Source organism: Lates calcarifer, linkage group LG16_LG22, assembly GCF_001640805.2.
Source record: "Lates calcarifer isolate ASB-BC8 linkage group LG16_LG22, TLL_Latcal_v3, whole genome shotgun sequence".
NCBI classification, from domain to species: Eukaryota; Metazoa; Chordata; class Actinopteri; family Centropomidae; genus Lates; species Lates calcarifer.
In genome coordinates, this window is record NC_066848.1 from 12,482,337 (window position 1) to 12,496,931 (window position 14,595).

General features: G+C 38.3%; 1 protein-coding gene across 1 annotated transcript in view; it reads right to left on the bottom strand.

Moving 5' to 3' along the window:
* Positions 1 to 3,051: 3,051 nt before the first annotated feature.
* ryr2b (ryanodine receptor 2b (cardiac)) overlaps positions 3,052 to 14,595 on the bottom strand; it is a 57,746-nt gene continuing 46,202 nt past the window's right edge. Inside the window, 15 exon segments of the mRNA XM_018696974.2 lie at positions 3,052 to 3,557; positions 4,623 to 4,674; positions 5,904 to 6,004; positions 7,072 to 7,136; positions 7,382 to 7,538; positions 8,618 to 8,752; positions 8,959 to 9,105; positions 9,472 to 9,532; positions 10,325 to 10,461; positions 12,185 to 12,227; positions 12,408 to 12,538; positions 12,790 to 12,975; positions 13,688 to 13,774; positions 13,940 to 14,084; positions 14,397 to 14,467. Coding sequence (XP_018552490.1) covers positions 3,462 to 3,557; positions 4,623 to 4,674; positions 5,904 to 6,004; positions 7,072 to 7,136; positions 7,382 to 7,538; positions 8,618 to 8,752; positions 8,959 to 9,105; positions 9,472 to 9,532; positions 10,325 to 10,461; positions 12,185 to 12,227; positions 12,408 to 12,538; positions 12,790 to 12,975; positions 13,688 to 13,774; positions 13,940 to 14,084; positions 14,397 to 14,467 — 1,614 coding nt within the window. The 3' untranslated portion in view covers positions 3,052 to 3,461.

Below are 14,595 nucleotides of genomic sequence, written 5' to 3' on the forward strand. Positions count from 1 at the left end.
GTGACTGAGGGAAGCAGCAGTCAACTTAACAAATAGCCAAGGGGATGAGGTGGCTCCATTGTCCTGCTCTCATGTGAATGGACATCATTGGAGAAGCTGAGTGTCTAGCCTGAGACAGAGACACACATCAGCTACAGTTCCAGTTGAAACTAAGTTTCATCCCCTTGCTTTACAGAGGAAACCCAAGGTCCTTGTGAAATTTCTAATTCTTTGACAGCACAGACCTGATCTTTGTCACGTAGTGCTACCGAACTGCTATACTACTGTTCATACTTGGAGCAGACAGTGTAAATTCCACCACTGAGTTATGCTCCTTAGCCTAAACTACATCCAGACCTTCTGGCCTCAGTATTACTCAACCACAGGATGGAAAGATCATGAAGACTAGAAGGGGAAGCTTGGCAGCTTCAAATGAACATCCATCTTATCCACGGTATCTTTTGATCCAGCGGATGTGGCAATTATCCACTGAACAGTCAGTATATTTAATTTGGGTGTTTTGGTGGAGTTAGGTGACCTGCTTCGAATACGTGGTGTTCTAGTAAATCAACTGGTGGAAGGCTACTCCTGAAATTGTACCCTGTGTCTCCTGCAGATCTGTGGTGTGAGGGAACTGCAAAGAGGGTTTAGATGTCTGTGGGTTTGATGTTATGACGGTATGATTGATTTTTATACACACTAAAAGTGGATAAATTTCCAGATGAAATAGGTTTTTGATGAGAGGTTTTTCCCCATTCCCTGATTCCGGACTAAGGCTAATATGGCAACTGATCAGATACATTTTCTCTCTGGTATATCAGGCGCTGGAGGTTATAATCCTTATGAATCTTCAGCTAGAATGTGGTCATCATAGTGCTCTTATAGAGGATACAGACAGCAGTATGAAATAGTGTGCATTGAGAATAACTCTTTTACTACAACCTTTCTTTGATGTCTCTGAGGAAGGTTGTATTGCTATAATAGTGATATCTTGTTTACCCTCAGCACAATACTCAGCCTCAAGTAAAACTGACATTTAAACTTAAGACATAATGTGACCTAAGTCAGTCAGTATATACTGTACAGTAGTTCCTATAGCATGGGAACCACTGTATTGTACACCAATAAACATAGTGGCTGTATAAAATTATGAAAGGCGTGGCATCATTAACACTGCAACTGGCTAAGAGGCATTCATGAAAATCAACACAATCAATAACACTACTGTCCCTAGGGATAATCGGCTAAAATACATTAAGAAGCCCATCTGAATTTTAAAAATACCTTAAAATTTAATCAGCAAAATTAAATGTATCACAAAAAATATTGTTAATGATTTTGGTGGCTTTTCTTGATTCAATGTCAAGTTTTATTTGATTTATTAAAGATGGAATTTCTCAGAAGATTTGCAAACTGACTAAATCCAGTCACATTGCTCTCAGGTTACAAAAGAGGGATGTGAAAATGTGCCTTTTCAGAGTTTATCTCGAACAAATAATCATGCAACACGATGAAGTGGCATACAAAATGGCAGGTCATGTAAGATGACACCATTGTAGCCTCGAGGCTAAGTTACCAAGCCAGTCTTTTTCTTTTTTAAGTCATTTACCATCCCACGGGAACATGAGTGAACCCTCCCTGCTTTCCTGCTCAACAAAGGTACCTGCATATAGTTCTGTGTTCAACGTGAACAGGTGAATTACAGCTTTAAAGCCCCTGAAAATGTTGTTTCAAATTTAGAGTGTTACTCAATATACACAATATCAAATCTTCATTACTAAATAAACAAAGCTGAAGTTGTTTTGTTTTTCAACAGCTCGTTATTAATTAATGATTATTTATTAAGAGCATAAGACTCAAAAACTCAGCGAATTGGCCTCATCAACACTTTGTAGGTGTGGATTGATTAGAATTGATCTACAGTGGCCTGGGAACATGAGAACAGGTCACGGCCATAGCACATTAAAATGCGAGATAACCTTTTTCCAACTTAGCTCAGCCTCAGAAATCTCTAATGTGGAATGAAACTGCTCAAACTTCGGCAGAAATGTGTGTGTTCATGTGGGGTTCCTACAGTCATAACAAGAGGCTAATTGAGAGAATGAGTTTTCAGGGCTTTTAAATCATATTTCACATCCATAATGTCTGTCACACATTGTAGATTAACGATTTAATCAAGACATTGCTCAGCCTCAGCGGTGACAATTAATACCACCACAGATCTTTAAGTGGGGAAAGTGCAGTAATTGAGTGCCCTAGTTTTTTCGAATTCAAACAGAAGCAATTTTATATTCTGTTAAGCCACATTTTAATTACAGCCATAGCCACATAACAAATGCTTACTAAGATTTCTGTTCTTCTAACTTTTTCATTTCTCATATAAAAGCAGAGTTACTCATCTTATACACAAAAACCTTTTCTGCTCTTTCAATTATAACCATATGCTTACAAGTCATAACTCAAAAGTAACATGAACACATATCAGTAGCAGACTGACTGTAAGCTCAGTGTTCGACCTTGGCATGATGAGGACAGTATCTGCAGGTGGCCCTCCCACGCTTGTCAACCTGCTGTTAAGCTTTGTGCACACGTGCATACTCTGTTTTTAAGAATCGAACAAAACTTGCCACGCTCCTTTAATCAATAAGTTATACCCAGGGATTCCAGGGAAAGACTTTCTTGGCCATTGGAGACAGTGGTCAGTGGTGTCGTTAAGCTCAGTGATCCATTTCCATGGCAATATTTTGACCCGAGCAGTGAGAGACATGCTGGCATGTTAGACAGTGGCTAATATTGAGAAGGAAAAAGAACTGAAGATGAGGGATAAGAAGAGAGCAGAAGGAAAAGGGGGGAAAGAGAATAAGAAGCAAGGACAGGAGGAGGAGGAGGAGGATCCTAGAGAGATGAGCACAACAGACAAGAAGAGAAAGCCTCAAGAAACAGAGAAGAGGAGGATAAATAGAACAAATGCCAGAGGGAGAGTGTTTATCTGGATGTCATACAGGGGGAAGGGATGGGAGGCTGTGATTAGAAAGACAAATCGTTTCATTCACAAAATATGAGCTTTACAAAGACACATCCAGCCGGCAAAGTGCTGTGGAACGGAATTTGGATTGCTTGAGATAATGATGTATGAAACAGAAAACTGTCACATTATTTCAAATACTTTTGTTGTAGACTGAAAAGACCACTGAAATGAGTAAATACCTGCCCACAGGGCTAAACAACACATTAAAGGTGGATCTGAATATAAACAAGTGGTCCTCATCCTTTAGTTTGCAAATAATTTAATATATAATATAATTTAGAAAAACTTGAATATAAAGGATGTATACTTTGGGGAAAATCTGTCCAAGGTTCAAGATCAATGTAGTACAAACACACACAATTCAAAGTAATTAAGTGAGTCCAAGGGCATCAATTAAGATGGCCTCTGTGTGATGACATTATCTAGGGAGGCTTTAGATCGCTCAGATTTCCTTTCATCCCAGTTGATCCTCATATTGCTTACGGAAACAGTCTCCCACAGGAAAGAATTCCCAGCAACGCTCCTGGTACATTTTCCACACATAGGATTCCTGGCAAAGTCAACAGAGTGGTAATATATCTTTAACCATTACCAACTTATCCATTCTTTGACTGTCAGCTCACTGGATGAGTAAAATAACAATTTAAACAGTGTCCATGGAGAATACACATTTAAACTTGGCGTACTTCTAACATTTGTCTGGCCTGATGGGAGAAACATTTTCTGTATTTCACCTAGCAGCTCTCTCATTAATCTACACTTAAGAAAAATACCACACTGAAAGAATATACACAGTATATCTGGGTATGAGTCGCAGGACCCAACTCAATTTGGAAATAGCACCCAATTGTCCAAAATGTTTCAGGCTGATAAAAAATGTAATATTTTCCTCCTTTTATCAATTCTGAAGCATCACATTCAAGAAACATGCTGTGCCACCAAGATAAATCCAAATTATTCCACATTAAGAATGGATTTATTATTTTTATATTACACTGGGCAGCATTTCAAATTAAACATGTCCTCATCTACTGTCATGCACACCCCTTTCACAGACTTACGTACAATAACTGTGAGACACAGGAGAGAAAGAGGAGAAGATGCAGCAATTTAAGTTTGGTAAAACTGAAAAGGTTTTTGCTGTTTTAAGGCACTCCTCTTTGCTCTGTCACAGGTGACGTAAAATATGTTACAGTAATAAGATAAGTGAATTAAAATACTTGCTCACTTAAAAACTAAAGTTCACCTCTTTAAATTTATAGTTTTAATAATGCAATGGCTTACGAGTAAGAAGAGAAACTGTAATCATGATGGGTATGCCTGGCATGTATATTATCATAAAATGTGCGTGCCAGGGCTGATAGGGGGTTTGAAGGACATCATGAATGCAGATTCTGTCTTTCCTGAAAAGGTTACACTACACTATCGGTCATTACCATAGCAAATGCTGGAATTAATAGGTGACTGAGGCATGGAGGAACGGCTGTGGAAGGATATATTAAGGAATGTGAGATTTGGCAATTACAGTAGACTTGTTTAAGAGCTGTATAAGTGCACACCTTCTATTTACTTTTGATTGAATCATGCAATAAAACAGAGGAGAAGACGATTATACCTGCCCCGTGTGTTCAGTCTCATCCTTGTTAATAAGGTACATCAGAAAAAATCTGTAAGGACACAGAAGAGGGATTCAACTTTGCAACTAACCACCCACACATACTTGGATTCGATTTGGAGAGATAAACAAGTTGTAGCATCAAATTAAGAGCCTAGGATTGTGGTGATTATGGAAACAGTTGTTAGGTATTTCATGACAATCAAGTTAAATATTATTTGTAATGTTTAAAAAATTTTGACAGTAAGCAAGGAATACTGTAAATGGCTTATATGTCACATGAGGCACCACCATACATACACAGACATGAGCAGGGGAGAGTTCATTAGTCAGGGGAAGCAAACGCATCTCGTGTGATCCATAGTAATTAAGCTCAACAAGCTCTTGCCATTGGCAGTTACTGATGTGGCAACAGTGCACAATGGAACAACACCTTCCAAATAACCGGTTTTAAGCCTCCACAGAACAGAAAAGGTGTTGATTAACTCATTGATCAATCGTGCATGCCCACAGGTGACATGCTCTGTTTGTGTGGTTTGAGTAATACAGGGAAAAACTCTATGAAATGATCTTAAACTGTGATATAAACCTTTAGTTGGCTTGCTATTTTGAAAGATGCCTGGCTGGGGTAAATCTTTTCTGCTTTTAGTGCCTTAAACCTTAAACCAATACAAATGTTTTCTCACTTTCTTTCAGCATTTCATCTTCCTGTAATGATTTGGTGTTTTTATTTGAGTCTTGTTTTTGTGTAATGATTTTGTGTGTTTTGACAAGTCAACATAGAATACAACATTTAACTGTCCCGCTCATGCCTATATGTCTATATTTGTATGGTGGTGGAGCCCCTTGAACTTTAAGCCAAGAGACCAAAATGCGGGATGTTTCAGCTTTTCATCTGATTGTCATTACAAACCTCAAAATGAGAGGATATTAACCAATGCTAAAACTAATAAACAAAAAAAAATAAAACAAGTTGTGTGAATGTGAATTATGAATTCAAGTGCTGAGGTGGCATTTGGGGGAAATATAAGGCTGCCATTTTTTTGCACCATGAACAGGCCTAGAATGAAAAAGAATTACAGTTTGATAGTGACAGTTTAGTGATGGTGGAGCATGCAGAATATTTCTGCTTCACTACATCTGTGAAAGGTAACATAACAAATGACAACGTTTTTAGTAACAACTCATTCCTCAAGTTGTGAGTTTTAGTATCTGCAAAACAATTAGGTTGAGATGATGAAAACCCAAGGCTCGAAAAGTAGTGAGCATGAATCAACTCACAGATAGTTGGCCAAGTTGTGTTCCTGTAGAGTATGAGTCTCAAAGCCATGAGGGACTGTATCAAAGTATTCACTTCCTACTCCACATATGAAACATTTTGTCTGCAGGAGGAGAAATATACGACATGTAATGACTCATGAAACAGGCTTCGACGAACATTTATGCTCTACTGAGTATATTCGAAAATAATAAAATAAAATCCAAACCTCAAGACCAGGGGCCTTTTGTTTTGGCACTCTATGACTCAAACATGGTATTTAGTCTGCTAGCACCACAATATGACACCTTTTAAGTTGTTTCTTTTTACAAAGACCCTCAAAGGACGCCCACACAAGGCAAAAGACTGTAAATAACTTCCAGGATTACTCACTGCCAAGTTTTCACAGGACACAGAGGGGAATATTCAATAGTCATGCATGTGCATAATTTCGGGAGTGCTCAACAGTCACATTACTTTGCCCATGTTTCTGTGCTAGTACAATGACAGAAAGGAAATAACACTCAAATGTGTGTTGTTGGAATAATGCAATATGTATTTCAGGACATTCCTATTTATGGATACAAATTATGGATGGATAGAAGTAGCAGCTGAACCTGATTTCAGATTTCTGACTGCAGCACAGCAAACAGCATCTGAAGTTTAACTTCTGGGAAAAGCTGGTCCATCAACTCCGAGCAATGCAATTTGTGGATTTGTAATTAAGAAGAAATGTAGCTTCATTTGCATTCTGCTGCATTTAGCCGCTAAGACTTAAAGCTTAAGAGAGTGAGAATGACAGTAGAAACAGTTGAAAGGTGCAAAAAAATATATTAAAAAATATATACTGTATGTGTTCTAATTACACTTTAAAATGATTTCAAATACAAGATTTGTTTTTCTCAATTGAACCTTCTGTAATTATTACTCACTAATTATTCAGGAGAAAGAGGTAATGGTATCTTCTCATTAAGGCCAATGGTACAATCGTTTCCTGTGACATGAGCTCCCACAACAACTGAATCCACGTAATCTACTTAATGCACACACAGTCACCTTCTTCACACACACTTAAATTACAACTGACCTAAGGCTTACTTAGCCACTGAACTCAAATGAGCTTGCCAATGCTCAAATGTGTGTGCATACATGAGAGAGTGTTTGTGTGTGAGACAAAATGTCCAATCTCACCTCCATATCCTCTTTCACCTGTTCTTGCTGGTCACGAAGCTCCCCAAAGGCATCAATGATCAAGCCTGAAAGAAGGGACACAGCTGTGAGCGTGTCTGTGTATCTGTCTGAGCTCAGGTATGGATGTGCATGGCTGTGCTTGTGTGTGAATGACAGGTGTCAGTGACACTTAAGGGCTCAGTGAGATGTACAGATTTTATGTACTCCAGTCTAAACTAAATAAAATGTATGTGTGTCAAGCATTATATATTTTATGGATTTCCTTAAGCTGAGCTGTACTTGTAGAACACGTTCAGTGTGTGTGACTCACCCTGGATGATGGCCAGGAGAATGATGATCACGAAGAAGAAAAACGTGATGTCGAACACGATGCGCTCCACCTCAAACTCATCTCCAGCAGGGTCCTCAATCTCGTCACCAATGCCGCCACCCGCACGTACCCCCACATACATATGGAACATGTAGCACTGAAAGAAAAGATACTATATACTACTAAATACTATATATACTATGTGTTCTACATGAGGATGAGGACTGGTATGAGCTAAGGGGTAAAAATGTATCTAAGGAAGACTAGAGAATTGTTTCTCCAAATTCTGAGGATAAAACTATGCATTAAGCATTGAAGCTGCAAAAGAAAATACAAATTTATTTAATCTATTTTCTTTCCAGCCTCCATGTTGATTGCTTTTTTGGGGGTATTTCAAACAGGCAGCATTTTTACACAATTTAAAAAAATAGTGGAGGGTTTTTTAATCAATATTCTTCACCTCAGACAGTATTGCCCCACAAGGAGTTCAGTATGAGGCAAAAGGAATTAACAAGTTGTCTTGCAAGGATTGTAATGTGCTTTTAAGTGCCAAGGATGATATTTTCCACAAGGAAGTTGAACAAAAACTGAATAAACTTTCAAACTTTGAATGTTCCTTGAAAGTGGTATTTCTTTCATAAAGTTCAAGAGGAGATTAAACAGTAGAGTGAGAAGTTTACTGCTTATTTTTGGATTCGTACTGAATTGTGCTGCTTTCTAAAATTGTTGTGGATATTGTATTGATGGAAAAGGGAAAATTATTGATGCTGAAGTGCTGCTAAAAGTTAAGCATAAACAATAACATGGTGACTGAGGATTTAATGTAAAATCCCCTGCCTCTTATAATAGTAGGGTTTTATTCAAATGCTATTGCTGGCCATTCACCTGCTTATGTGACTGACAGTAAAGTCCACATTAGAATATAGCAGGTGGTGGGGTGTTAATGTTGTGGATGGCCAAACAAAGAACTATGCTGACGCTTGAAGGGCTGTCTTCTATCCATGTGTCCATCATTTTATGGAAAAATGGTGGGAGGACTAAGACTGCTCACACTTCAACAAAGGGGATCACTGTCAGAATCCTCCTCTGCCCCTCTAAATCTCAGCAGGTAGAAAATGAGGTGTGTGGCTGTGTTTGTGTTAGAAAGATAAACAGAGAGTGATAGAGAGGATAGATAGAGGCAGATAGATCTATGTGGAAAGATGGACTACTGTGTGTGTATGTGCTTTAACTCACAGTGAGCATGTCGTTGCATTTCATGTCCTGGGTGTCCTTGTCATCGCTTTTGTTGTAAAACTTCCTGAAGAAGTTGAAGGCCACAACGGTGTAGAGATACACCACAACTGCCAACAGGCCAACAGTCAGGACCAACTGACAGACATGCATAATTACAAAAGGATAGACAGAAGCAGATGGGCTTTAATACACTTCTCAGAAAAGCCCCAGTATAACCCTACAGCGTGAAAGCAAACATCACATGCATGCACACTGCACCTATGAGCACACATCGAGACAGATGGAAAGAGAATTAAAGACAGACTGCCCCCACACACACAAACACACATGCAAGTACACACCTGTTTCCCATTGTGTGTGACAGAGGAAAGGATGGTGCGAAGTGTCTTAAAGCCCATGGCGATGTCCAAAAGGTGGGCGGCAAAGAAGAAGTTGTTATAATGACCCAGAACCGACATGGCCATGTACCAGGCCAAGTACAAGAAGGACTGTGAGCACACACACAAACAAGCACATACACATATAAAAACAGGCAATATAGGTTACCAGGACAGATAGAGAGACAAATGTGTATTTTAGATAAGGCAGAATCACAGGATATTACCACCATCACCTCTGCAGCATGTGCAATCGCATCAGACAAAATCGTAGCACAGTAGAACAAAGGATTAAACAAATTACAAATAGGTCATAAAACATCAGATGTGTTTTGTACACACTGCTCATGCATATCATGTTATCTGTGGACATAAACTGCAGGATGTAACGCCTTTATCTTGGCTTTGTAGGAACATGAGGGCACACACAAACAAGCCAGGCAACAGCCATAAAATATTGGACACAACTGAACTTACATTGTCAGTGAACACAACTCCTAGTTTCCAGATCTGGTACTTCATGTCAATGGAGTTAAATCTGAAATAAACAGCATTAGCACAGACACATGATGGTAAGAACCAGGAAAATAAGGTCAAAATGTCCATGGCTAAAATCAGACCCTTGTTGCTACAGTGTCTTTTCTAAAAGAGCCTGTCTGTTATGTGGCTTCATCTCAGAATGTCCTGTTCCTCGTCAAGTACATCATCATGTTCTAGGACCGTCTTTTGTCTGGCCACTCAACTTAGGTAACACACACATCCTTACAAACACACACTCAATATTAGTGAAAAGGCTATTAATAAGGGTAGAAGCTATAAATAATCAATTGCCTGAAATGACATTTCAATGTGTTACTAACAAGCGCTGGACATAACAGTAAATAAGCCCATGGTGTTAATGTTCATCAAGGGGGCTCATTTAGGAGTCACAGTTAGCTCTACATTAAAATGCATGAGAGGAAGAGCTGTATCGATTACAGTTCTTCCTCTCATTTGAACATTTTTCTTTTTATATCAACACCAGGTTGCCCGTATGTAAACATACTTGCAGCTATCCTCTCGAGAAGGATGCCACATTGCTTTTCAGCACCACAAGCTGCTTCATGTGCAGCAAAATACTCAGCTGCATTCTACCTATCAAAAGAATTATTTATTATTTATAACAAAAACACAATTATGATTATTTGATACACTATCCCTTGGTATATGAAAAACATAAACAAGAAAAAGGAAGAAACTAGATGGCTGCACTTCTTAAGAATGCAGAATTGCATGGATTTCTTTCTTTTTTTTTTTTTTTTTTTTTTTTTTTAATGCTTCGTCTACTCACAGAGCACCCCAGGCAGTGTCTCTCTTGAGCCACTTCCTTTGTTTTCTCTCAGAGCTGAAGTCTAGAGCAGCCTGGTCCAGACCCAGGAGTTCACTGATCTTCTCACAGCCATAAAGCTCACCGTACTTATCCATCACCTGACAGGGAAAGAAGGCAGGTTTACAGAGTGACTAGAACAACTGTTTCTTCTGTCTTTTCATCAAAATAAAGGACAAGGGGTAGCGTGAGGAAATAGGCTGAATTCTTCTGCAGAGTCTGTGCCAATTTAATGAGATGGCCACCTAGTTCTGCTGACAAGATGCTGCTGCTGCTCATAACAGGTACTGAACAAAAAAGTAAGCATTTTCTGATACCTGTGTTACATACATAATTTAATGGGGCCATAGTGGTTGTCTAAATGACTGAAATGAATGCATAAATAGAGATTATACAGTATATAAACAGGTGGTATTGATCTAGGCTTATATTTTATTCTTTACCTTCCTACTGAAAAGTGCATATACAGTAACCTTGGATTATTGCATTCAATCATAGGACAGTTGCTGAGTTTCTCCTTACTGTGCTGCCACGGCTCTAAGAAACTTTATGTCACTTGATTTATTAACTTAAAACAAGAGCCAACTAAAGTCTAGTTTTATTGCACAAGCCATTTTGTTATTACAAACATAAGCACTTCATCGTATGGTAAGTAATATCTACAGCCTCCAAATTCAAAAGTGGATTACCAGAAGCACTTCAAGGCACTATACCATCTATTTTACTGCAGGCTTTTAAAATGATGCAATACAGATTATTAAATGCAATGTGGCAGCGCTAGACTTACTTTATATAGATCACATGGCCACCCCTGTAGCAAAAAAGCTGAAGCCCAAGAGGAAGTACTTTAAACTGCAGTGCCAACTTGTCTCAATTACAGTTAAATTCAAAGCCAATACATTTATTTCATAAGACATTACAGGCTAAATAGTCACTTTCATTTATTTGAATGTGGGTGCTTGTGGAATTGACAACTCTTTCACTTACAGAAAGCATGTTTGCTAAATTGACAGGAGTCCTAGCCAATCACAATCAGCTGTGCGGGGTGTGACTACCTTGTGCCCCACTCAGGCCACCTGACCTTTGTCCAAATATGCAACATTCACTAAATGCAAAGACATTCCCACGCAGTAGAATCAAAACTTCAAAAGATCCTTTCACAAGACAGTAAATACCATCACAGGTACTACCTTTGTGTTTCTTTGAAACAAACAGTATCACACACTAATATCTTTTAAAGTGGCAGTTAATATTCTCTCCAGCTATTGTCCTTTGAGGAGGACACATGCTGCTGAGATTCTGCTCTGATACGCTCATCTGGGGAGTGGAAAAGAATGTGCTTCATTTGAGGACTTCAGGATGACTGGTTCTGCTGATTTAATGAATCTGTGAACTAGTAAAACCAGGTATATATATATATATATTTTTTTTTTTCAAGTCAGAAACCCACAGTTTTCTTTCCCTACAGTATATTATCTGACAGTTCTAATCAACTAAAATGTTCTTACAAAAGAAAAAAACAAGAAATAAAAGGAGTTTTTTTGAAACAAAGAATAATTTCATCTCCCTTCATAACACAAGAGGCAATCTGACTGAGGAAGCTGAAAGTGTCGCACTGTCTCTGAAGACAATAAAATCATTATGTTAGCTGATAGGGAATAATTACACCTGTCGTTAAATGCTTCATTAAATTTCAGTTAGCTTCTTAATGTAGTGCCACAGAGTGAAATATGCACACAATTACATACATGCATAAGCACATTTAGAATAGGATATATATTTGTGCTTTGCAAAATCAAAGCTGCAGTCCTCTGAAGATCTTACCTTCCTTTTCACAAATTTATCCCAGTAATTACTTGGAAACGATCTGAAAAGATATAGAGACTGTATTAAAAACATTAGTAAGGAAAACATTTTTATTAAGAATGTACTGACTGAACTGAAAAATGACAGTGAGTGGAACATTTTATACTATACAACCTATAACATGACTATGAATAGGTGCAAGCACTGAGTTGATCAGTTGATCATGTGACTATGAACATACGGTGTGTTAATGACCAGTCGGTCCCATTGCCCTTTGATGTCCTCCTCAGGGGGTTGCTCTGTCACATACAACCCGTCAAACTCAAGCCTTCGTGCCACTTCCTTCTCACGTTTGAAGATCACTAATGGTAGCTGCCAATCAAAATCAGTAGAGTAATCACTTGTCTCGTTGAATAAACACATCCATGTTAAGTTGGCCAAACTACAAACCTAAAAATAAAAATTCGGACTAGCCACATGGGTCAAAGTCTGTCTGGTTTTAAAATAAACTAATTCACTGTGCCATTCAATGTTACCATTCAATGCGATGGGAGAGAACTGATTTTAAAAACTGAAATGTGTTTTTTATTAATTTGAAAAAGTACATGCTCAAGCCAGTATACCTTGAGGCAGTAATAACCAATAATGCAACAGAAGGAGATGATTGTGTGTGCTACAGCTAGGAGGTGGAGAGATGGCTCCATGTATCCACTACTCTCCTCCAGCACAAAATAAACTCTGCCCTCATTGTCGTCTTCAGCAGCAGAGTCCACTCCTTCCTCTTCTTGTAATGCAGGCAAGGACGCCACCTGGGAGGACAGTAAGAGACCGAAAGAAAGAGTGACTTCACCAGAGCCCCTGCACACTTTTTTGGCAAAAATATTAGAGATGTCGTCGAATATAATGCAAACACAATTCAACAACGTCCAAAACTGCAGCATTCAAAAATATCATAGTATGTTTTTTTTTTTAATCTCATCAAGAGATGCTCTTCACTTAGTTAAACCATCACTTATAGTATGGTTACATATTCCTTTGTTCTTTCATTCTTTTTTGAGTGGACAGGACTAAGGTCAGCATGTAGACAGTCACAGGCAACTACTGTAGATGAAATATTACATCTGTAGTTTTGGAACAAGTACCTTGAGCCTTTACTTAAGTGAAAGCAGTAGCAATGCTACACTCAACTCAAAGTCCTGCATTCAAAATTTTACCCAAGTACATGCAAGTACAACAGTATTAGCAGAAAAGTGTACATCAAGTATCAAAAGTAAAAATACCTGATGCAGAAAACTAGTCATTGAGTCTTGTATTATTATACATTACGTTATTGGATTATTAATCCTGATGCATTCCTGTATCAGCATTTTACTTTTCAGGATGATCATGTGTTTTACACACACAATATAAGTACTCATATATCTATACATTACTTCAGTACATGTACTTAATTACTTTCCAAATTTGGTTCCACTGCAAATTTGATTTCATTTAGAATCTCTCTCACAAGCACACTCTCACCTTGTAGAAGAGCAGGATGAAGTTGATTGCAAAGGCTACAAAGAGAGCCAGCAAGCGCATATTATAAAAATTCCTTGCGAAGTAGTTCTGGAGAAGAAAAAACAAAAAAGGAAAAACATTCAGGTGTCTTTTGCTTTCATGTGTTTGTGTTGCTGCATGCAAATTGAAGGGGATGGTAAGTGTGTATCCTTATCTGTGTTGGTATGTGTATGCATAAGTGCACAAACATGTGTTAGTGCATTCATATATTACCAGCAGGCTCTTGTTACGACTGCTTATCATTTCCCAAAGGGCAGAATGTTGGCTCTCTGGTTCCTCTGACTTATTAGAGCATCTCTTGGCACTCCATCCTGCCTCTACTTTCTCATTCTCAGTTTTCTTCTCAGTTTCCTTCCCTCTGTAAACAGTCCAGACACAGGCAGAGGGAGGGTCAAAGAGCTTTATTTTGACAAGGGAAAATCAGAGATGATAAAAATCGGACTTTCACTTCTTAATAATTTCAAGTTATTTTTCTGATTAAGTGTGACATGAACACTTCTGTGCTTAATTTGGCAACATGCTTTTTATTGGTTCTAGACCCACCACATACTGTCATCACTGTCAAGGGCACTATTGTCATTATTTTTCTACCTTAACTGACTCAACATCTAATACTTACAATGTTATGAGGCTTAAAGTTAAGGGGAACCGACAGAAGCAAGAGACTTACTTTGGGTTCTCTAATTGGGGCATTTTCCCATCTTCTGCTTTTTCCTCTGAGGCAGTGTGGGCCTTAAATTGCTGTCAGTAAAATTAATGAGAAATCAAACATTAATATGAATCAGTGCAGAAGCGCAATTGAGAAAATGAGACTGAACAAAAACATTTCTTCAGAGAAAAACCACATCAAATATGAAACAAAAACCATA